The sequence below is a fragment of the Zeus faber genome, assembly GCF_960531495.2.
Source record: "Zeus faber genome assembly, chromosome: 18".
NCBI classification, from domain to species: domain Eukaryota; kingdom Metazoa; phylum Chordata; class Actinopteri; order Zeiformes; family Zeidae; genus Zeus; species Zeus faber.
In genome coordinates this window covers 9,093,152-9,119,246 of record NC_137210.1, presented here as the reverse complement: position 1 = coordinate 9,119,246, position 26,095 = coordinate 9,093,152, and the positions used below count along the sequence as shown (strand labels likewise).

The 26,095-nt window shown below is 46.2% G+C and overlaps 1 protein-coding gene across 1 annotated transcript in view; it reads left to right on the top strand.

Moving 5' to 3' along the window:
* Positions 1-3,920: 3,920 nt before the first annotated feature.
* The window catches only part of adcy5 (adenylate cyclase 5), a gene marked incomplete at its 5' end in the record, with an annotated part of 63,827 nt that continues 41,652 nt past the window's right edge, over positions 3,921-26,095 (top strand). The window contains one exon of the mRNA XM_080019538.1: positions 3,921-4,838. Coding sequence (XP_079875664.1) covers positions 3,921-4,838 — 918 coding nt within the window. The remainder of the gene's footprint in view (positions 4,839-26,095) is intronic.

Below are 26,095 nucleotides of genomic sequence, written 5' to 3'. Positions count from 1 at the left end.
TGAATCACGTTTTCTTTTACATCATGTGGATGACCGGATGTGTGTGCGTCGTTTAACTTGGGAAGAGATGGCACCGGGAAGCACTATGGGAAGAAGGCAAGTCGGCGGGGGCAGTGTGATGCTCTGGGCAATGTTCTGCTGGGAAACCTTGGGTCCTGGCGTTCATGTGGATGTTACTTTGACATGTACCACCTACCTAAACATTGTTAGTAGGGTCAGGCTGTTTTGGCGGCACAAGGGCGACCTACACAATATTAGGCATGTGGTTTTAATGTGGCTGGTGTGTGTGTGTGTGTGTGTGTATATGTATATTTATTAGTACAAAGTACTACTGTACCTTTTTCAGCAGATGCATGATCATGCATATCCTAATTAAAATTTCCAAAAAATGTCTAATTCACACACACACACACACACACACACACACACACACACACACGTATGTATGTGTATATATATATATATATATATATATATATACATATATATATCCTTTAAATAACTAAACTAACTTTGCATTAAAATTATAGATATTTGCTTTGAAATGCAATGGAGTTAAAGTTCAATCTCTGAAAATGAACATAACATACTAAAAAAGGTCATTATGACAAACAATGTTGCCAGATGTACGATAATTATTGTATTTGTACGATAATTTAGCCCATTGTACAATCAATAATTTTAAAATAAACCGCTTAATGTACAATCATTTCCACGTCATAGTTTCGGGTTGTTTTTTTTTACTTAATAATAAACGAAATGGTCTGTAGCTGATTTGGAACCAGCCCAATTGTTCGTCTTATGTAAATGTACGATGGTTTTTCCTGAAATACGATAATTCTGGATCCTTGTACGATTATTTGGTTTTTGGCATCTTGCAACACTGGTAACAAAGCCCCTTATTGCCTATTTCCACCACAATCAGTTGCAACTCATGTGCAGCCTTGTTTTATATGGCGACACTCATTACTTGTATCTTATTTAAATCCCTTATATTTAAATATAAAGACCAATCGAAAAGATGGTGTCGTAAATTCAACACAATACTTAATTGGGGTAGTTCTTTAAACAGCACATGTTTCCGTGTGTACTTTTTCACAGGTCATTGTTGTTCATATCAACATGTGTGACATGTGCAGCCGCTGAGGGCTTTCTTCCTGCATGAATAAGGCTCCTTCAGCCACCTGTCGCCTGGACAATCTCCAGGATCTCCAAATCCCATCTTGTTTTTTCAGGGTTGTTTTTTGTGTGTAGGATTTTCAAGGTTGATGGAGCCAAGTAAACCGGTCTAAAAATGAATCTAAAACAAAAAACGAAGCGGAAACAGACCTCCAAAACTAAATGTGATCAAGGAGTCACAGATCCCTGTCTGCAGCCCTGCTCAGGTGTGAATGTTGTGTGCGTCTGGCTCAACTGACAATTCATTCAAACACTCACATGATGGCAGTAGAGGTTGTTTTTGTTTATGTTTTGTTTTGTAACCCCGGTCACAGCCTGTTCGCAAAAACACCATGACCGAAGGCAAAATATTGATTTGAGTCGTGAAAAGAGTCCACTTCAAGGGTTTGTTGTCGTTTTGACTCACGCAACATTTGCACAATTGCACCACGTGAAAGCACGGCCCTGGAAAACAAACCAATTTCTCCACGGGAAACCCCCTCCAAACAAAAAACACGTGCATGAAACAGTCTTCACGCCCTTTAACCTTGTTCATCTTCACATGCATCTCCAATTGTGAGAGGAGGTTGTTGCTGTTCTCCAATGCAGGGGTGGTGTCGAAGTGAGGAACACTGTCTACAAGGCCTCTGTAAGGACTCATCAGGACCAGGGATCCAACCCCGCCCGAGGCCGCATCTCACGTGTCCGCCCGTCCATCCGTCTCTTCCCTTTCCGCTCAATCTCAACCGAAGGATACAAAAGCCTAAAAACACGAACCCCGGCGACGAGTTGTCTGCGTCGCGTGGTTTGAATATTGTTCTCTCTGCCTCGCTGGGATGGTTTTATTTTTTGATGGCGGGGTTGATCGATCCCGGGAGGGAAGACGACGACGGCCAAGAGTAATGATCACACAGGCCGAAGGCTTTGAGAGGTATCATGACATGTGGAACGGAAGCATTACATGTGTACACTGTCAACGACTATCCCGACCACTTCAAATATGAAATCGTGGGGAGAGACTAAGTGGCTAAAGTAGTCAGTAGTGATCTCTCTCCTTTAAAGAGTCTGTAATGACGTATGCTCTCCATGTACATATGATACAGAAGTAAGAAGGAAACAGAAAATGACCATGAAAAAATGCAAGGACAATGTCTTCCATAACCCCAGTGAACATATGTGTGTATACTGTTGTTATTGGAGGTTTCATTGATTGAGTAGATCTTTATATAAAACGTAATGGTCAAATTAGTTGCATGCTCTCCATCCGTGATGACGACCAAACTGGCAACCGCGTCTTAACACCTCTGTGTAATTGTGTTGCTCTCTCTGTCGTGGTGCGCCATTGTGGTGCCACGCCTGCACTGATTTCAATTAACAATGGGTCTGGTTCATTCATATCAATGCCCCAAAGTGTCGTATGTAAATGTGATGAGATGCGGGAACGCACGCACGCACGCACGCACGCACGCACGCACACACACGCACACACACACACACACACACACACACACACACACACACACACAGATGTGTGAGGGACCGAAGGGGTTAACCCCCCCCTCACCACGGGGGGTTCCAGCTGTGAACACGGCCCCGCCCACTCCTCCCAAACTGCGGCGTGGGCGCGCAACGCTCTCCCGCTGGACCGGCGCGCAGGACAGCCAATCGGAACCGCGGCGCGGTGAGTCACCGCCTGGCCTCACCCAATCGGCAGGGGCGGGAGAGCCGAAGGGGGCGGGACCCGCAGGAATCACACTTGGTTGAATGGCCATCGAACGGCAATCAGCGGCAGCGGGCTAAAAAAAATAAATAAAAAAAGAAAAGCCTTTCGTGACGATGGAGCGCCGTGGATCCGTGCTGTACGTCCCGACCTGAACCCGACCCCGCGGGGTGACGGACAGCTGCTTTCAGGGGCCGACTTTGGGGTTTATCGGGGGTGTCAGCGTGCCTCCGACGTCCTAAAAATGGGACCGCTCCTCCGCCTCCACGTCCGCTCCTCTGAGGCATCGCTCCGTCTGCAGTGGAACGGGAGACGCGTGTGCGGATGCAAGGAATCCGCAACGTAACTGATGATGGTGGTGGCGATGATGATGATGATGGTGATGATGGTGATGATGGTGATGCGCTGCGATCGCTGCGGACTGCTGAGCTGAGTAATGGTGTATTCTCTCCACAACCAGCGCGGGAGGGTAATTAGGAGCCAGTGATGTGGAGCTGAATCCACCTGGATGCTGCTCCCTGGAGGCACGGCCAATTGTTTCCACCCCCGGAGTATCTCGCCCGCTCCTGGGTGTAGTTTATGGAGCATTATAAATATATATATATTTTCCCTAAATTGAGTATGGAAAAAAAAAAACCCCGATCACAGTTTACTTTCTGCGATTGACTTTTGTTTACACTCCCAGAGCATTTCACCCACTCTCGGGTCTATATTACGGCTTGTAATGCCTCACTCTCCGCTCAAATAATGTGGCACGGCATGTCTTGTTTGTGTGAATAACCTGTTCACAGCTTAGTTTCCGTAAGCCCACCTTTTAAATTCAGCTGCAGCATGCTCAGACGGTAAGCGCCCATGAAGGTGAACTACGGGGCCAAATCCAACACACCGCTGACGTCCGACTCCCTGGATCCGTGGGAGGCGATTGGCTGACATCGGTTTGGATTTTTCATTGGAATAAGAAGTCGCGCGGGGGTGGGTGGTGCGGGGGTGGGTGGTGGGTGGTAACTCTCGGGGCTGCCCCCTCGGTGTTTCCATCATCATCATGTCTAGATCAAACAGTGTCAGCCCACCCGGGCTTGGTGCGCCGGGGCTGAGGGGAGGGACCGAGCTCAGATCAGCTTGGGGCGAGTCGGAGGCCGTGGCCAACGGGTGCCCATACTCGGCCAGACCGAGGGACGAGGATGATCCGGAGCGACAGCCCGGGAGAGCCGCGACCGCAGTGAGCAGCCGGGTGAGCTTCAGGACCAGGTCCAGGTCGGCCTGGCTGGAGCATGGGGAGGAGATCCGCAACAACAACCGCCCATCCCCTAAACCAGCAGCGGGCGGGGAGGTGAGCGCCAAGTCGGCGGCGGAGTTGGGGCTGGAGAACCGGAGATCGAGGCTGAAGACCCTGGAGGAGGCGGAGGAGGTGGAGGTCATGCCAGAAGTCCACTTCTCCCCGATCGCCTGCTGCGCCGGCGCGATGCAGATCTTCAGGTCCAAGAAGTTCCAGTCGGAGAAGCTGGAGCGGCTCTACCAGCGCTACTTCTTCAGGCTCAACCAGAGCAGCCTGACCATGCTGATGGCCGTGCTGCTGCTGGTCTTCGCCGTCATGCTGGTCTTCCACTGCGCCGGCGGGGAGACCGACGCCACCTACGCGGTGGTGTTCTCCGCGGCGGTGCTCCTCACCCTGGTGCTGATGGCGGTGTGCAACCGGAACGGCTTCCACCAGGACCACATGTGGATCGTGTGCTACCTGGTGATCGTGCTGGTGCTGGTGGTGCAGGTGGTGGGGGTGCTGCTCATGCGGCCCCGCAGCGCCTCGGAGGGGATCTGGTGGACGGTGTTCTTCATCCACGTCGTCTACACCCTGCTGCCCGTCCGGATGCGGGCGGCGGTCATCACCGGGGTGGTGCTGTCCGCCGTCCATGTGGCCGTGTCGTGGATGCTGAGCGGCGTGGACAGCTTTCTGTGGAAGCAGGTACGCACGCGGAGAGAGCCTCGGCGAGGAGATTGAATGCACTTCGTTTTATCGAGTTACGCTGCTGCCCCTGTTGTCGTCAACACTTTTGATTGGATTGAGTGACGCTGTCGCTCGCTACGGAAACTGTTGCGGTGGCCCTTTCCAAAAGCCACGGTAGACATTTTATACATAGATATAGACGGTTTATACCGTTTCCCATATTTTCTTATTCACTGAAATAAGGTCCAACGGTTCATAAAAGTGGTGTACACGGGCACACACGGGCCTGCAAGATTGTTTGAACAATTTTTCGATGCCATAGTAGACAAAATAAAACAAAATGCCAATTATTGCCAGATGCTGTGAGTGATGGGGACAGAAACCTAAGTGCGTCGCTCACCATCGTGAAGCACAACGTGTCATGATCCCAGATCTAGACTTCTAAACTAGTTGTCTCCGCAAAAGGATCTCGCAGCACCGTTCCTACAGCCAAGAGATGAATCCAAAATACTCTAATGCCAAAGTATATGGTCTTTTTGTATAATTTCGTTGGTCTACTTGACTCTATTAACCTTTAGAAGTTTGCACTATTTCATAGATTGGTTAAAATACAAAAACGCAAGATGCCATAAACAATACAATATTCTATGATATTCGATCGATCTGAGCTAAGCAAAATGTATAATTTCAAACTAAGCATAGGTCTATTTCAGAAATGTAGTATTTATGCAGCGTTTTGTTTATTTTGCCTACTACACTGGCATTCAATGCCAATAAGTTCAGACTCACTGAACTGGCAGGATATAGATTTAAACTTTTATAGTATTTTTAAACAGCTAAATATGCTATCAATGCCATCTTGTTGTAAGCATTTAATCCCTCAAATTATACACAATAAATGTTTAGAATAAATAAATGCATAGGCCGAAATTAGTGGATAAATCTTCAGTCATTTAGGTTTAATCCAAAAATGGGTTAAAACACTTTGACCTTCAAACTATTAATGAGGCCCAGTCAGAAAATACCGCTTTTAGTTTTTATTTTATTTTTTTACCATAGGGGGATTTCGTACTGTGGTGGCGTTCCAGTGGATATTGGATTTTGTGTGCTATGCCTACATGTTCCTAATACAATTTGAATGCCCCTGGTAGTAACCTATTTCTATAACTAAATGACCACTTTCAAAACTTTTCTCCGGGGCTTCCTTATTTTCCTGCATTTCCTGTTATGTCTAATAACACCAACATACAGTATGCCATATATGCCATATACATATCGATCTATATATATATATTAGAAAGATTTATTTGTCATGTAAATATTGCACGGTGTACAGCTTATAGTGAAATGATTTTGGGTAAACTCCAGAGACTGTGCGGGGCAGGGTTTTACAAATAGGAAACAAATAAAAATGTAAAATATGCCAACAGTCTTTAAAATATACCAACTGTGTGTGTGTGTGTGTGTGTGCGTGTGTGTGTGTGTGGTCATATGTGTGTGTGTGTGTATATATATATATGTGTGTGTGTGTGTGTGTGTGTGTGTGTGTGTATATATATATATATATATATATATATATATATATATATATATATATATATATATATATATATTAGACATGCATACATACACTAATCAGCCACAACATTAAAATCACTGACAGGTGAAGTGAATAACATAGATCATCTTGTTCCAATGGCACCTGTCAAGAGGTGGGATATATTAGGCAGCAGGTGAACAGTCAGTTCTTGAAGTTGATGTGTTAGAAGCAGGAAAAATGTGAGGATCTGAGCAACTTTGACCAGGGCCAAATTGTGATGGCTAGACGACTGGGTCAGACCATCTCCAAAACGGCAGGTCTTGTAGGGTGTTCCCAGTATGCAGTGGTTAGTACCTACCAAAAATGGTTCAAGGAAGGACAACCAGTGAACCGGCAACAGTGTCATGAGCGCCCAAGGCTCATTGATGCGCGTGTGGAGCAAAGTCTAGCCTGTCTGGTCTGATCCCACAGAAGAGCTACTGTAGCACAAATTGCTGAAAAAGTTAATGCTGCTATGATAGAAAGGTGTCAGAACACACAGTGCATCACAGCTTGCTGCGTATGGGGCTGTGTAGCTACAAACCTGTCAGAGTGTCCATGCTGACCCCTGTCCACCGCCAAAAGCACTTACAATGGGCATGTGAGGGTCAGAACTGGACCATGGAGCAATGGAAGAAGGTGGCCTGGTCTGATGAATCACGTTTTCTTCTACATCATGTGGATGACCGGGTGGGTGTGTGTCGTTTAACTTGGGAAGAGATGGCACCAGGAAGCACTATGGGAAGAAGGCAAGTCGGTGGGGCCGGTGTGATGCTTTGGGCAATGTTCTGCTGGGAAACCTTGGGTCCTGGCGTTCATGTGGATGTTACTTTGACACGTACCACCTACCTAAACATTGCTGCAGACAAGGTACAAGTTCTTCCTTTTCTCTTGTCTTATTTGTTTTTACATTTCTCTCAATAACATTTATATCCCTATCTTTTTATAAATTCAAGATCGCATGATGACAATTCCAATTGTTGTTGATGTTCAGCACATTTAAGTTTGTCGATAATGATGTTTCCACAATAGCCAGATAATTCACTGTCAGTACGCAAGCCAAGCTTATCAAAGAGCCGTTGAACAACAGGAATGTAACCTCAAAAAAATGTTCAGTAATCACTCATTTAACACACATTTATTTAGCTGGGCAGTGGAAAAACATAATGCATTCATTATCTCTCAACAATGGCCCCATAAACAACTTCCTGGTGGATTCAATTGCTATTAACCGCATTGGAGTGCGGCTTATGTAGTTTGTGCAGTGGAAGAGGGAGCTTGTTTAAAGTCTCCACTCCAAACTTTGGAGGAACATCATGGCTTGCAATGAAAATTCCTTCTGAACCACCCAATGTGTCATGCGTTTCCTGTTTGGAATACAATGTGCGATCACATTACGCGCTTGAGTTTGGGTTTCTCTAATGATGACATGTGATCCTGTCTGTAATGATATTTTCTGTCAAAACGACATGGCTGTCCTTTGATAGCAGTGTGTGGGAACGGGCTGCCATGTTTGTTACTCTTTCCTCACCAAACTGTTGTTTTTAGAATATTGGATCTCTCCGTGTTTACATAGGTCCTAGTGAGCCTCTGGATTAGACTACTGTGTTTACACGAGATCCCAAGATGATGCTTTGTAGCGCAAAATCTCCCAGACATCTGCTAAAATGCCCCCAGATCTCTGGAAATGTTCTAATATGTCCTTTTGTTCTTTACTTTTGATGGCACAACATGGAGACATGCTTCCAACGATAGCGCCTGAATTATGCTTGAGAGTTGTACATTAATTGGTGATAAACTTCTCAGCTGAAGTGAACACCAGGCTGTGTTTCTCATCCACCATCGTGCTGTAAAAGTTCCAGCCGTATTGAAAGAAAGTGCATGAGCTCCCTTTTTTCATCCATCACCACAGGACTTTCTCACACCTCCGGAGGTTTCGCACATCTGAAAGCTCAGTCAGAGACACCGTTGGCTTTCCCATTACTCCCATTACCTCCACTGGATTGACAGATGATCTTACAAAGAGGGCACTTTCGCGGGGCATCCGCCTTGAACCGAAAGTGCCTCGAAATCTCACCCCCTGCCCACTTCCTTACCGCAGCCGACCCGAGGCCACGCGGGCTAGAATGGAGACTTGCAGAGTCCGAAGTGCTCCGAGTGCAGCGCTATTTCGGCCGCGCCAAGAACTGGGTTCCCGCGTGCGCCCCGCCTCCGAATCTCAGAGGAGAGCAGGTTAGCTGACCGGTCCCAGTTGGCAGGCCTCCAGTGGTAACAGGGTTTGCTGCCTCACTAATTGAATTGCCCGGCGCTGCAACGTGCAGACTCACCGGAATTCAAAACAGATGTCAACCCCCCCACCACCCTTCCCGTCCTGCCTCTCTCCTCGACCCTCTAACACCATTGGCCCTTCTGGCGTAGACCTGCTTTTAATTTGCCATTGAGATTGAACCCCCTAGGGACGGCCTTTAACCCATGCAAATCAAGCAGGAGAGGCTACGTGCGCTCCAGACCGTTGGGATTGAAGTGTCCCTTGGGGGGGATGTCCAAAGTGGAATGTAAACATGGTGCTTCGGGGAGGGGGAGGGGGAAGGGCTGACACCGCTTACGGTATCTTGTCCAGATATAGTTTCTGCTTTTGGTTGTTTTTTTTTTTTGTGGCTGTGATCCTGAATATGAGCTTCTGCGGCAGGGGCCCATGCACTGGGGGTCGAGGGTATGGGGGGGGAGTAGGGCGGGCGCCATTCTCGAGAACACATAAGAACTGAACCGAAAGCAGGGCTAGTCACAGTGCCATTCATTCAGGAGCCACTTGTCCCACGCTGCCCAGTGAGTTGCGAGAGATCACGCACGGTACTCGCCGTATCTTAGCAACAGATCCCCCTATTTCCCAAACACCCTTCACAGCCTATCGGCGCTTCGGTGAGAGAACCTGCACACTTTTTTTCGTCACCTGCCACTGTGGGTTACCTGCGCTCATTAAGATGACTGGGACGTGCCGTGGGACATGTGGTCTCAAAATATTCAAATGTTCAACAAACACACACACACACACACACACACACAGACACAAACAAGCCCAAGGTGCTGTGGTTGTTTTCTGTTTACAGTTAACAAATGTGGGGGTAACACGACCCAAAGCGGCATGTGTTGCAAAACAGGACTCTGGGGATGACGTTCCTTTTTCCCCAGCCAATGACCGCCACTAGAAATCATCGACGGCATCCCCACCACGCTGGCAGAAAACCCACTGGAACTACACACAGGAACATGTCACAACTCCCAGCGCTCCGGTCCATCATTACAATGTTGGCTGTAATACGTCACCGGCGTCCTCTGGAGTGAGATGTGACGTCGCTAGCTGCCGACTCCATCAATAACGTGTCATTTAGATTCTGCCACCCACCAGCCTCTGATTTGATTACACTTTTCAGTACCTGCGTCATTCAGTCCCCCAGTGGCAGTATTAACAAAGCTCTGTGCACCTATGAGGAAGGGGATGTGTTTTATATTGGTTGATTCCAGAGCTTGGTTTGGGGATGGCGTAAAAAAGTAAAAAAACGACAGGGCGGTTACTTTGATCTTCGGTCGGGTTGTACCTTTGGCACCTTTCTGTACTTCCTGGCTCATCAACTTGAAGTGTATATGCACGTAAGAGAGTCTGATGTATTCTTGGGGAAAAAAAAAAAGTATGGGCTGGAACTTATTTTTATACTTCATTCTTTGTCTCCCGCTCTGTTCCCGAGCCTCGTGTCTCGCCCAGCGACGCTCTCCCACCTCCATGTATGTCGACAGCTCTGTCCTCGTCTGGGCGGCTTTCTTCACCTCCCCGACATTGCTCTGGGACTGCGGTTAGTCGTCGCTCTGGTCCGCATACTGCATTCATCAGTTGCTTAAACTGCCCTTGACAGCTGGAAAATACACGTCTTCCAGAGGTTATTATATGAATTAAGGTCTGAATCTCTAACTGTCCAGTTTGATTCCCGACTACATATTCCGTTTTTCGTTCCTGCCACCACTAATACACTGCCAGATCATATAGTCTTATATTCTTAGTCTTTTACAAGTGTCATTTTTGCAGCCAAATATCTCGGTTGGAGTGAAGTGAGACGGTTTCAAGGTCTGAATTGAATGCAAGAGAGTCAGGATGTAATCGATGGGGGGTAGGCGCCGTTGTTGCGTCTAAAAAAACCATCACACTGTTCTTTCACATTCTTCTAAACTGAGTCATCGCATTTCTTTCGTTAGGCTTTCGTACGTTCATTCATCCACATCCGTGCAGCGGTGATGTCAATTTGTCGTCCCGCATGTGTGTGTGTGTGTGTGTGTGTGTGTGTGTGTGTGTGTGTGTGTGTGTGTGTGTGTGTGTGTGTGTGTGTGTGTGTGTTGCATTTCATCCCCACAAGGAGGACCGCAGGAAGACCGACGCTTTTAACCACCCTAACTGGGGTCCAGAACGCTCTGGACCCAGGTGGAACTTCGTAATGAGTGAAATGTTCAATACCGAAAGGGAATTAACCGTCCCTTGCTTCCAACCCGTGTCGTCGAAGGAACATCGGAACTTGTGTCAGTAAAGACCTTTAAACGTCTCCCGCCAGACAAATGCGGCGATGATAACTATCTGTGTTGACAACCACACAGACGGGGAGGATGATGACAAGGTGACCCCGCCACACGCATCGACACACAACACAATCTTATTTTCTGTCACTTGTAGTCCTCTGGTGCAGTGTGGGTGTTGTTTACATGAGGGGCCAGAAACAAAACTGAAAGACGCATCGACGGATACGGAGGATCTACACATTTATTGTCAAATGCAACAAACCGCTTTGCTTGTACAACGGGACGGTCCACAACCGGTCGTGTTATTATGTGAGAATGTGCCCCGCCCCGACGCTATCGACTTCTTCCTATTGTTGTGTTGCGCCGCATTTAATTATCTGGCCACTCTGGATGGAGCAGAACTGTCATGGTTCTGTGCCTCGCTCTGGTCGTGAACCCTGGTCTCACTGTCTTGCGCATTCTCTCTCTCTCTCCCTCTCCCTCTCCCCGGGAGAAGGGTGGGGGAAAAAAAGTTTTATGATATGCCAGACAAACTAATCATCCTGCTGCGTCGTGTAGATAGTCAAATTAATTTCCAGGCGCATAAGGTTAGGATGTGCCTGAGCTGCGTGCGCGTGTATCTCGGCTCTTTTCATTTGCGGCCCTTTTTTTTTTTTTGCACAGATAGAAAAGAGATCAATTGCAGCCGAGCGTTCACATGAGGGCTTGTGTAATGGCGGTTTCCACAGAGGCCTTCTGTAAGAGTGTGTCCTGCTGTCTGATGGCTGGAAAGATGGTGGGACAGATTACCACGGCTCTAAATTTTCTCCGGAACTGTCCCAGCCTGTGTACATGTTGGCGAGGGTCCACGTTGTAAAAAGGAAAACAAATCCATCTGAGTGGAAAAAAAAGAAGACGTCCTCCAAAGTTTATTTAGGGACATGTCTACAACCGCCCCGCCAAAGGTGGCTTCGAACCAGGGCTCGTCTGTGAATTCTCTCTGCGTTCTACCCATCTGAGCGCGCCTAAACCTCGCTGATCCTAGGTGCAATGGGGCACGCCTGAAAGATCACCTTCAACGCCTGGAGGCTCTTGAAGGCTTGCGCTGTGTGTTTTGTAAGGCGGCGAGAGAATTGTTCCACGGGCTGGTGTTAATAGAGTGTTCAAATGCGTTTTGGATCCTTGTGTCGAGCTCCCACAGCGCTCAGCTGACCATGTGTTGCGCCACAAGATCGCATGGTTTTGTAGGCGTCGAGCCCACCTGACCTCAGCGCAAAGCACCAACAACTGGGTGAAGGGAGCTCCATAACTACTGGCCTGTTGGTCCAGAAAGAAAGAATATCAGAGGAATTGTGTATATATGTCTTTCGATGCTGTATATCTCCATATAAATAAATAAATACAATTTTTTTTCATAGTGTGTGTGTGTGTGTGTGTATGGGTGTGGGTGTGTGTGTGGTATTTTTTGATGATTTTCTTTGCATTTTCGGACAATAACAATTCAACTTATAAACAAAGGTAAAACTATTGAGGAATATATACTGTAAATATTAAATTAGATGTAAAACTGCAAGATAAAAAAAAAACATGTTAAAGGGTATTTCTGTGTACACTCAGTTCTTTATTTGTTGATCCGAGACCTTCAGACCTTATGTCCTCCATAGATTAATCCATTGATGGTGGATGGGTATCGGTAGAATGGTTAAAAAAGAAAGAAGATGATTAAACGAAGGATAATTGAATTGCCTCTTCAGGCTTATCGCAACTTTTTTTTCGTCATCCTAAGATCCTTTTCTTCTTCTGTTAAGGAATGCTGTTGTCCAGGACGGCGCCGGGAACTAGTCCCCCCCCGATCAGCCGGAGAAAGGCAGTGGTCGGAGGCGTTCCGTGTCGCAATCAGTTTTTACGCCGTTTCCATGGTGATAAATAGGCCAATAGCAAATGGAGAGGTGTGTCCAATGGTCACCAATCAGCAGTTCAAAATCAAACGGATAATGGAGTGTGACTTTTCCAAGCTTTTCTCATATGCCTTGATGGAGTTCGATAGGCAAGCGAGACTTTTGATCAATTAAAAAAAAAAAGCATACAGTGTTAGTTTCCAATCGATCAGGCATAGTGCGGTGCTCAGTTGGGTTCCTGACCCTTGGATCGGGATTGGTTTGCACTGCCGAGTGACTGTTCAGAGCCTTATTATGGGTGCAGCCAAAGGCGGCCGATTCGGGCGATTGTATTGTGAGGCGTTGACAGCTCGGCGCTTCATATCCGCTGGTTGAAGACATCTCCCTGTAACAGCCTCCACACACACACACACACACACACACACACACACACACACACACACACACACACACACACACACACACACACACACACACACACACACACACACACACACCAGGTCTGTCCTTCATGAGTGACTCATTGCCTTTTAATGAGACTCTCTTAAAACCCAATTGGATGTGATATATGTGTATAACACACACACACATAAACATGCAAAGGTTATTCCTGTGTGATGATGGGGCTGGAGCTGGAGCAGGTGGGGTTTTACCTGGAACTGGATGCACGTGTTGGTTGGGTGGGTGACGCCTGTTGGACATTATATGGATAGAAAAGACCACCCCGATGCTGGATTTTCTGTCCGATGAATAATTCTTATTATGGCTTAAGCGACTCCAGGTCATTCGTAACCTTTTAGTCTTTCCTGGCGAAGGTCATTTGTATGTGAAATCTGCATGTTGGAATATGCTTTCTTCAGCTTTGTTCCGCTCCTTTTTCAAATCTCCTTCTCTCTGTCACCGGGAGACCGGGGCATGAATGCCGGTTTTGGGAGGCGGCAGCGGAGGCAGGGTGATGTGTGTTTGGTGTGACAGTATCAGCACAGGGCCCAAAGCCAAGAGGGAATCACTCAGCTGTGGATGTGGCGAGTTGACACATAGCTGTTGCTCTTGTCCCCTGTGCCCGTGCAGCCTCTTCTCCTTCTGTATTTGGAGGTCTTTCTTTGAATTTAACAAAAATATATTTTTATTTTTGAGGATGCTGAACTGAGTCCTGGAGTCAGTTTTCACATTTGTAGTAAGCATGATGCTACTGTGTGAAATTTGGTTTAAAAAAAAAAAAAAATAAAAAAGACTACATTCCCCTCCACAGCTGTTCCCTGTCACCAAGCACCCCCCTTACCGTCAAATATTGTAGGTGTGGAAGGAAACGTTTTTTAAAAAACGCCTTACCCAGAATAATGAGCTGAGATATGGGCCATATTTTGGTCAATATCGTGTAAAAAGAAGGAAACGTCAAGAACCCGCCCGACGATAAGGACTGCTAAATCTTCCAAGTCTTAACACACTGTCTTATGTGCAGATGGGGCCTCTTCCGCTGTTTTGGAGCAGCACAGAAAAGACACTTTGAGATTAAAGAGCTGTCAATGCTCAAGTCTAAAACGTGCTTTGTTCATGGGAAAGGATCAAAGTTGCTTGACAGTCAGTTCTTTTCCCATGTGATGACTGATAGCGCTGGGAGGTCGCATGCTGCTCCACGTTCTTGCAATGGGAGGGTCACTGAATTGGGACGGACACTGAATTAGGACGGACATTGCTTGCGTAGTAACGCATACCGCCTGAACGCCGACAGGGTGTAGGGAACACAATCGAGTGATCCAGCATCACTGGTCATCAGCATCAATGGTCAGAGAGTTGAAGTAGCCGGTGTATTCATGTCATTGTCATCATTCATTGATGTAATTGACTGTGGGACGGAGCACATGATTGTCATGATCAGTATTGTTTCCGTCGGTGTCTAAGTGTCTTCAGTGTGTGTGACGCATCCCTTTCCCCCCCCCTCCTTTTGCCCAGCATAGCCTTGCTCCATAATCAGTGAACAGGAGATAAATGGGAGCTCTGCGCTCGTCTTCTCACAGCGCAGCAGCCGGGACGGGCATCAAACCCCTGGTCAAGCCTCATGAATAGGAAGGTGCACCTGCTGCCATCTGTGTCCCTCTCATCCGACATGCATTAAAACAAACGGGGTCCATGATATCCAGGGAGACGCCGTGGCCCCCTGCCAGCCGGTCAGTGTGGTGCCTTGGGCTCCGTCCGTGAGGCCATATGCTCGCTAATGTAGCCCAACCTCCGCAGTTGCACACAGCGGGACGTCCACCACCGTCCCTTCGTTATTATTGGACCTGTCAGTAGCATGGGCTGGTGTGGGCATTGGCAGCTTTTATTTATTTATTTTTTATTTTTTCTCCTCAGTATTTACAGTTCAAAACTGGAATTTCAAGTTCAACTGCTAATCAGTCATGGACAATGCCTTAAATATCACGACTTTTTCATATTATTTTTGTGGCTATATACAGTGTGTGTGTGTGTGTGTGTGTGTGTGTGTGTGTGTGTGTGTGTGTGTGTGTGTGTGTGTGTGTGTGTGTGTGTGTGTGTGTGTGTGTGTGTGTGTGTGTGTGTGTGTGTGTGTGTGTGTGTGTGTATATATACAGTGTGTGTGTGCATGTATGTATGTATGTGTATATATATATATATATATATATATATATATATATATATATATATATATATATATATACACACACACACACACACACACACACACACACACACACACACACACACTAAGGTTTAGTTTGAATTATTTTTGAATATATAATATTGTCCTTGATGGCAAAGGGTATGCTTTGACACTTATAATTACTACTGCTATTACTCACTTACTACCACCGGTCAGCTGAAGCGCTATCATTAGGGGTTATCGCCAGGCGCAATTAAAAGAGTTTTTATTTGACCCCTACTGTGCATTGTCTTTTAAGGAAGAAAATGGACAATAATTCACTGTTTCCAGGCTTAAATAGTTTTGGCTTTCAGGTCGCACGAACAGCAACGACTCTTTTCTTAACAGCTTAATTCTTCTGAATTTGTTATTCTATGACTCTAATATTGTCGGAGCGATGCTACTCCAAGGCATATGCAATGAGCTCATCCACTGTTTGGCAGTTGTTGTTGTTTTTCAACATGGCTTTTACCAGTCTGGTGACCACAGCAAACAGAAAGACAGTTAGGTACTGCATCTCCTTTTATGCGGCAGTCTTCTCCGTGTGACACCTTAACAGTATTTGAACATGAGTCTTTTGGCAGCTGCTGACTTGACTGCTGGTATATGACTCTGAAATGTTCCGATTTGTAACACACTTACTTACTCAAGCGATGCATGATGCCATGGCGTGTTTCACAGGCTACTATTGTCAAGGTGGCATGGAGAGTCCATTATACCCATTATGGGCCATTATGCTAATTGAGGTCAAGGAATTGCATTATAATGAGTAATGAAGTGGGATTATGCAAACTATTCCCTCATCTTCTGTTTGCGGGTAGACAGACTGGGTGAAAAAAACCAACTTGTTTCTCATTGCATTGCACAGCTTAGCATATATATATATATATATATATATATACTGTGTATGTGTGTGTGTATATATACTGTATGTATATATGTGTGTGTGTGTGTGTGTGTGTGTGTGTGTGTGTGCCTGTGTGTGTGCAAGATCATCACTACTTTAAAAACCACACTAAGTAAGGCAGATGGGCCCCTTTCAACAAGCCAAAGTCTCATCCTAAAATAGTTTAAATTAAGCAGGTACTTTATACCGATTGCTGTTGCTGACTTCAAAAACATGCATTTTAATTGTGAGAGGATTTCCTGTACTATTATTCCAGGAACATGTGGGGTCTCGATGCAATATGCAGGGTGGCAGTCGTCCAACGTTCTCACAACCTGAACAAACGTGCCGAGTAAAGTGAATGTGAACAGCATTCACATCAACGAGAGGAGGCTGCTGTCAGTATGTGGCTATGGCTGGACTAGTTTGACTTGGGTGCTTCCATAATCTGCTCCGTGGTCCTCTGTGGACACAGCGCTATCTTCACGTTCCCAGCTCAGGCACATACTTTTAGGATTTCTTCATTCACGGCTGGATGCCCGTTGCTTTACTGTGACTCATTAACATGCTTTACACAGCGTGTTAACTGGACTCGTACTGGAGCATGGCCGTTGTATACTATGCAAAACATTTCCCTGGGGGAGGCAAACTGCTGCTTAAGGGTATTTATTCTCACTGGAGAGTGAAGTATGTCCCAACATCTGTTTATCCTTGTCTATATTTAGACAGGACGGCTAGATTGAGTTAAAATTGGCTCTGTAAATTACAGATGCTCCAAATTGAGAGGGAAGAGCTGCCATGAGTGAAGTGCAACACTGAGGTCATTCTTTGTGGCGGACTGCGGTGGAGAGCCACGGCCCTCGAGATCCACAGCCGTGTCTTCAACATATGTATCCACCGGGACGGGGCTTATAAAAGAAACAAAGACTGTGAAAAAGTCCGGTGTTGTCTTCACACGTACATGCACAAACACACACACACACACACACACACACACACACACACACACACACACACACACACACACACACACACACACACACATACACACACACACAACCACCTTTTATATGGCTGCCATCTGGAGCAAGTAAAGTGGATTATAGCTGCTTTTGCTGCTATGTTGTAATATGACAACAGGTTCCCTTGAGTTCCAGCATATTTCCCATATCTATATTTCTTCTTGCAATAATACAAATGATTGATTGCTTAACATCAACTGATTTAAATCAGTTGGGGACCGGGGACCTCATCTCTCCGTGAGATCCAACGATGTGGTAGAGATTTTAATCAAAACAAACCGAAATGAAGACAAAACAATATTGAAGTCAAACTCTAATTATGGGAAGGCATCGGTGTTGGGGAGGGATACAAGGGATCAGAGTCCATCGTACAGAAATTGAAAAACATGAAACTACGGCTACTGCCTCGGTCAGGCTGCCTCTCTGAATTTACGACGAGAGAAGTCAATGGCACTTGCTGCTGAGGCCACTGTGACACAACCGGAAGCCAGTGGCTGACATCGAACACGATAATCATCTCGATCCTGATGTTCAAGGCGTTGTACAAGAAGGCCCTTTATGGAAGAGTGGCAAGAAAAAAAAAAGCCCTGGCTGAAAAAGAAACAATATCCCTGCCTGTAAAGGATCCGGTCAAGAAGATGGATGGTGCAGCGCGCAGAGATCCAGGATAAAAAACTTGTGAACCCCTTTGCCAGAAAGCTGAAAAGGTTTCTTTCAGCAGCACAATGCCGGGGCGGCTTTAAAGTGAAGAAAACGGATGCCCTTGAGTGGCCCGGTCATGACCTTCACCCTGTCGAACATCTGTGGCAAGACCTCAAAATTGCTGTCCGCTGCAACTTACCTGGGACAGCTTGAGCAATTTTGCAAGGAGGAATGAGGGGTGGCTCTACCAAGTAATGAATAAGGCTGGTTGGATACTTATGAATTCTTGTATGTATGTACTGTGTATGTGTGTGTGTGTGTGTGTGTGTGTGTGTGTGTGTGTGTGTGTGTGTGTGTGTGTGTGTGTATGTATATATATATATATATATATATATATGTATATATATATATATACTGTATATATATAACATGTATAACCACTATCTCGCTATTGTGAGTAGTTGCATAGTTGATGAACAACAGCATTAATAGTCCTTATACAAATATCCACAGTAATACACCGTCTTGTAAATCTGTTAAAATATCGAGCATTTGGTCTTCTACTGCCAAGTTTCCACTGTTTTTTCAAAAAGGACATTGTATATTTAAACAATGTAGCTCAAATTAATATGAAATAATACGAAGGGATCAGAGATTCATGTCTGGGTGACACAATCCAGCAACAACACAGTGTAATAAATCCAAGCCAAAGAACAAGGGTCTTCCAACCTGCTGTATTATTTCGAAATTAATTTGGCGCTGTCTCTGCGGACCGAGGTTTCGTTCCCCCCAGAGAGTTCCAGAGTAAAACCCCTCTAGTATTTGAGCTTACTGTAGCAGCATGCCTTGTTAACAGATTTGCCAGGGCACGGTAATGGGGGCTCAGAGGGGCTTGAACAATGCATCCCAGTGTCCCTGCCCTGGTCCACTGCAGGACTAATCCACCGACCATCTAAAGGTGTAACGCATGGATTATGAGGAGACATCGGGCAATTAATGCCTCTTGAAATAGCCCTCCGCCCCTCCAGCCGTCCGCCTTTTTGCCGTTCCTCCCCATGGCAGTAGGCAGAAGCCGTTGCTATGAAAACGCAGAGCGGCGGCATGGTCGCTGTCCCCAGCTCTCCTTATTGGCCCTTCGCCTCGCTGGCGGCACTCTCAGCTTAACTCGTCAGAAGTAACACAGCCGAACGTTGCCTGATGGGTAGAGGAGGAACCTTGGCATTCACAACACAAGTGCCATTGTTACCAGTTTTGAATGCGTGCTTCAATTGGTGTCCCGCTGGAAGGAGCAGAACAATGCACACATATCTATAGTGTGCATGCATTTTAGGCGAAGTATCACACTATATGCTCTTATGATTTATGGGCTGCACAGAGAAGCTGTTTTGCTGAAAAAAACCCCTATGGAGGAGACATTCACAATTAGAGGCAAAAGACTAAATGGCCGTGTCGTGCTTCTTTCAGGTCAATACAAATAGAATGAGGTACTTCACTTTGTGTCTGTGTCTGCGGTTCGAAACACGACCGGCTCATTCCTGCTATTGGGACATCTGAACTGTGTGTGACCCTGTTACGCAAATTAGTTGCCAAAGAGACGGAAGAGCAGGTTTATTTCAAAGTCGGTATTTATGTTTAGATTTTAGAAGGTGCACGCTGGCTGTGTGTAGCAAACGTCCAACGCATCAGGGGTGTTTATTTTCCCTTCGAAACCCTGCAGCGTTGCTGAAGAGGGCTCTCCTCGAAGTTCTAAACGTCAACATAACTGTTAAGCCGCAAGAAGGATTTGGCAAAGCTCGGCCGCATTGCGCTGGGCTTACCGCGTGCGGGACAAATTCGGTCAATGAGCTGCAACGTACAGTAAACAGCCGCCGGGGTAGGCCCCGTTGTGCCTAATCGGAATAGATTCTCGGGCCCGGGTCTCTGGGCTGACTGACGTGGGTCTGCTCCAGCGGTCAGACGGAACTGTTAACAGCGGCCGGCTGCGGGGTGGAACCCGGCCGCCTCGGACAGGCCACCCCTCGGTGTTACGTGGGCCTCGCAGAACCCAGCCGGTTCTACTGAATCTGTGGAGACACCAGCCGGCGCCGAAACGTGAGCTCGCCGGTTTGTAAAAGTGGGTTCGCTCTCGCCGGAGCGGTTCCAGCGGAAGGGCGGCCGGCCGCGCTCTGCTGCGGCAGGACGATCCATACGTGTCGAGTAAACACACATCGCAGGGCGGGAGCGGCACATGCAGTCAGACTCCCTGCATTAATATTTATCCCCTGCCGGGTCAGCGATGGTATGCTTGGTATTTCGTAGTCAAGCTGGTCTCTCTCTCTCTCCCTCCCTTCCCCCTTCCCCCTTCCCCCTACCCCGTACTCCCCAACTTCTCCGACTCCCACTCCACTCCCGACTCCCACAGACACACACCGTGTGTACGCCAACATCGTCTCTCCCTTTGGAGAGACGATGTTGGATGAGTTGGGATGGGATGAGTTGATTAAGTCCGCTCATCCTGAGGGTCCCATTATTCATTCGCATATTGTTGTTATGCGTTAAAGTGTGAGTAAAACTCAAGCCTCTTGGCTCACGCATCCCCCCCCCCCCCCACCCCCCGGTGGCACAGAAAGTTGTAATTGGAACACCGTGTAAGCAGACAATGTATGTTTTTTCTTCTCCTCCGTCCAACGCCGGAGAGGATGGCGCTCTTCAAGTCCAGACTCTCGACTGCTGCATTTTCAGAATGCTGTCCGAATTTAGACCTTGTGCTTTTATTTCCACTCATGTCATTTTATGAGTTTTTAAGAACGTCTCAGGGAAATGAGAAAAGTTTTTGTTTTTTTGGGGGTTTTTTTTGGTATTGTGTTGATTTTGCTTAGTTTTTTTTTTCTTTTTTTTTCAATTTGAATGGCGGATTTGCAGCTGGCTCCCTTTTTGGACCTGCTACCGCAGACCGCGGCTCGCCGCGATACAGGCTGCAAGGAAGAAGGCGTGAGAAGAAAATGTAAAACATCCGTCGCTACATCCGGCCAAGTTTATTACTCTCATTTTACGAGATCGGAGTAGGCCCCCCTGTCTCAGCTCGATCTTGACTAATTCGCAACCTGGAAAGAATTACTGACACTCAGAGAATAATATGCGGCCACGAAGCACGGCAAACGCGAAAGCCACTTACCTAGCCCAGATACTGTACAGATGCAGCCGCCTAGAATGGCCGGCTGGTCCTCGACAGGCTAGCGACGGGTCTGTGCTTATCTGAATGGAATGAATGGGTATAACCAGCTGGCAGCCGGCTGGGGGCAGCCGTTCTGACTGGTCGGTAATGTATGTGCTGGAGCAGCTTACGGTTTGAAAGTCTCACACGTCACAGAATCAGTGACGTTTATATACAGAAATATGCTTTTAATATAGTACAGCTTTCTGTCCTACTCTGTGATCTAAGATTGCCTTTTATATACGGATGTTGCCAGTTTACGAGAAATGGGTCCAAATGGGTCCAAACAAATTCTCACGATGGTCTCCCGGGCTGGTCTTTTTTTACACCCATAATCGAATGCCAAGAGGTCAAATTAAGTTTCAATTTCAGAAAGTGAAATAAAGCGATTAAATCTGCCCCGCCATTTAAGTGACTTCACCATCAAAGATCATTCAGGATCGTAAACGAAATATGAAGATATATTTACTAGCTTCGACGGAGCTTTCAGAATCGGTAGTTTGGGATAAAGAATCAGTATCGGCAGTGAAAAGTGCAATTATAAGTGTTATAGTCTGTAGCGTGTGGGCCCATTTTGCACGGTACATGTAAGAAGTGTATCTCTGTTTATTTTCCCTGTCTGATGCAACGCAATGTAAGCCTTTTTATGATAAAAATTTGTGGTTGGTGGTGCTTTATTTATGGAACGGGTGTAGACGAAGCGTCAAGTTTTATTTATCATATTGAAAGTCGGAATGGGGATGATGCAAGAATGATGATTTTTTGCTTTTTAATAACAAGCATGCAGAGTTCATCATGGCCGAGCATGGTTAGATATTACTGCGCATCATCAGGACTGTGGTCTGGAGGAGAAAACACACACACACACACACACATATACACACATACACACACACACACACACACACACACACACACACACACACACACACACATATATACAGTGTGTGTGTGTGTATATATACAGTGTGTGTGTGTGTATATATATATATATATATATATATATATATATATAGAAATTCTAATTCTCAAATGGTATGCTGAGTGTTATCTTAAGTGCAGAAGATGCAGGCTTGCCTCTGGGCCGTTGCGTCCTGGGACTTGCAGCCTGCTAAAGAGTTGCATAGCGCTGCCGAGCCACAGGCTGTGTAGTGTGATTCAATTACCATCTCCTACCAACAGCTGCCTTACACCTGGGAGGACACACACACACAGACACACACACACACACACACACATACACACACACACAAGATAATTCTCGAATGCAGCCATGGCTTCAATGCAGACATATGGCCATCGCTTAGAAACATCTCAATCGGTTTCAAGGTTCTGATGTAATTATCGCTCAATTAGTAAAACACACAAATTGCCATCTGCTGTACTGTACAGACATGGAATTGTGCACCGATTTTTACATATTTTTTAAATGAGATTTATTTCTTTTTTTTTTTTTTTTTTTTTTTTTTCGATGCAAGCGTCTTTATTTCTGTCAATTTTATTTGCTTAGATGTTACGGTTTGTCTCATTGAGGGTGTGAGCTATTGACCAGCTTTGATCCGGGTTTCTGCCGAGGGATGACCAGCGGTACAGAGAGCGCAGACGTACTCACTACTTACCTCTCCCGTCTTTCTCCCCCTCTCACTGAACCATTTCCATCGGAGCGCTCTCGGTCGAGTCGTCCCTTCCGGAGATGAAGTACCTGGTGTACCACAGTGGTCCTTGTCTGACAAATGTCACAGATCTCATGGCCTAGAAACTCCACGGACACCGTTTTTTTTTTTTTTTTGTTTTTTTTTGTTAAATCTGCATTAGTCATTTTTATTGAGCTTTCTCTTTTTTCCTTCTTTCCGCCTATCTGTTTGACTTCCTGTCCAGTCATTAGCGTCTCTTAGACGCACAAGCATCTTGAACACACCGCTGTCATTGGGTTTGTTTTAACCAGTGTCTGGACCTCAGTCCCTAAAATGTAAATGATAAGAATCACTTCATTTAGCTCATTAGCTGTACTGACATCTGTTGAGGTGGCACCTATTTGATGTGTAGAGAGCCTTCTCTGTTGGAGCTCCGTTGCCATGGAGGGAAGGGATTATTAGGTGCACAATATATATGGGTGGAACCCATACACATCAGCCACGACATTGAAACCACCACTAATAACCGCTAATATTGTGTAGGTCGGCTGTTCCCAACCTTTTCGGACTCGCGGCCCACTTGAAAATCTCAGAAGTGTTCGCGGCCCACATCCGACCAGAAGTAATACGGGAGCCAAACAGTGCCTTATCAGAGGACGTATATTTTAACAGTCATATGCATTCTCATACATACAGTGCAGTAGTGGTAAAATAATAGAGGTGGGTTAAAAATAACCTTATATCTATGGAACTTTCGCGCAACGTTCGTAATTTAAAACTAACAATAACAGGAGCACATTAATATTAACTCATCTAATGAGAAGGCTGCATGGCAGACGCCAAATGCTTGATGTCTGGCTTAAGGGAAGACAGTCTCAGGCGAAGATCTGGCTCAACACTCAGTTTATCCCTGTATTTCGTCTTCCATGCCGCAAGCGCCAAAAAGCCAGTCTCACAGAGTCTCATACGTCGTCGGGAAAGGCCTCAAAAATCGCACAGCTCTGTCGGACAGATTGGGATTTGCGTTCTCGGTGCCCACACATGACGTTTCGATGACTTTCTTCTTGCCCTGATGCTCCTTGAGTTTATTATCGAAAAATTCAAACAGCTCGGACATGTCCTGTTGGTGTTTTGTCTCGAGGTGACGGCGCAGTTTACATGGCGTCAGAGCTTCGTTTGATAAAATCTCTGAGCACACCACGCACAGCGGTAACGGTTCCTCTTCGGTGCCTGTCCAAAAAAATCCCAATTATAAATATTCGGCGCTAATCTTTCTCCGAACCTTTCTTTTTTGTTTAACAGGCGGGACTGTCCGCCTTTCCTTTTCAGTGTGCCTGATGCGAGCCAACCATCTATTTTGATTATCACAGCAAGTTCAAAAATGTACAGGTGCACGTCGATCGTGGTCCGGCTTGGTCGTACTACGCTCTAACATAAGTTCATAACTATCAGTGATGATGCATTATTGAAAGTTTTTAAGAAGAAATACCATGAAATGATTTTATTTTTTATTTTTTTACATTTAAAAACGTTTTTGTATTTATTTTTTCAATAAAATCGATGTTTTCTGCCCATGGTTTGGCGGCCCACTTGCAATACCCTCCGGCCCCTATGTTGGGAATCGCTGGTGAAGGTCCCCCTTGTGCCGCCAAAACATCTCTGACTGATGTAGAAGAAAACGGGATTCATCAGACCATACCACCTTTTTCCATTGCTCCATGGTCCAGTTCTGATGCTCACATGCCCATTTTAGGTGCTTCTGGCGGTGGACAGCGGTCAGCATGGTCAGCACTCTGACCGGTACGCGGCTACACAGCCCCATACGCAGCAAGCTGTGATGCACTGTGTGTTCTGACACCTTTCTATCATAGCAGCATTAACTTTTTCAGCAATTTGTGCTACAGTACTTGTAGCTCCCCACGTGCCTCAATGAGCCCATGACCCTGTCACCGGTTCGCCGGTTCTCCTTCCTTGGACCACTTACCGGGAGCACCCCACAAGACCTGCCGTTTTGGAGATGCCCAGTCGTCTAGCCATCACAATTTGGCCCTTGTCAAAGACGCTCAGATCCTTACGCTTGCCCATTTTTTTTCCACACATCAACTTCAAGAACTGACTCTTCACTTGCTGCCGAATATATCCCAACCCTTGACGGATTGTAACAAGATGAGCAATGTTATTCACTTCACCTGTCAGTGGTTTTAAAGTTGAGGCTGATCGGTGTATATTTTAACCTCTTTCCACTTTTGGATATTGGATACCGTCAGAACAAAAGGGCTTTGAATAGGTGTAATGCTTGCTTACCATGGCTACATGAGATGACCTGGTACTTGGTTTTCCAGCAGTTAAGTGACTGGCTAGTGAACCTGAGTGTGCCGAATCGGTGGGTGAGCAGACTGACTCGCTGACTGGTGGGAGGCCCGTTGGTGTCCCCGTTACATAACCGGAGAACCCAGCAGAGCCTCGGAGGACAGTCTGCCGCCGCGCGCCTTCGACCTCGCAGCTCTACTCAGCCTAATGGCATCAGCCTCACAGAGCACACAGGCTGCCGCTGAAAGGAGCTCCGTTAAATGTGGAAAAACTGTGTTCACCACAACATCATCAAGTTCAAGTTCAACAAATGACTCCCTTAAAAGTGTGCACCAGCGTTGAAGTGCACACCAGGGAACTCAAGTAGCCCACACCACAGCACAGCCAACCGTGCCGGTCACCTTTCAACACCAGCATGAGTTTTCTTTGTCTTTAGGCTTGAACAGAGTTCTGTGTTCAGGTCTAACATTGCTTGACTATATAATGATTGGATGGCAGCCTCTCCAACAATTTGGCTGTAATTAAGCTGTTTGGGCTCCCACGTCTTCGTGTTGTTCCTATCTTTCTCAGGTGGAATGACTTTATTTGGAATGACTCACATTAGTTTCACAGCTGGTGCTCTAGTGTTTCAACCACTTCACGATTGGCCCGCAAGTGTGACCAGGGCCAAGGAGACCTACTGAAGAGTTGCAAAAACTAGAAAATAAATCTAGCTCTAAATGTAAATCGAGAATATCCCCAAAACAGCACATTGCTATGTGGGTCCCCGACTAGGAATTCAAGATGGGGGAAAATAAATCATAAAAAATGATCATTTTAAATGGATTTGCTCTTCGAATTAACGCTAACTTTTCTATTCATGTTGGTACATGTGTTTTTGACATATTACTTTGACTGGAAATGTCAAGTGACG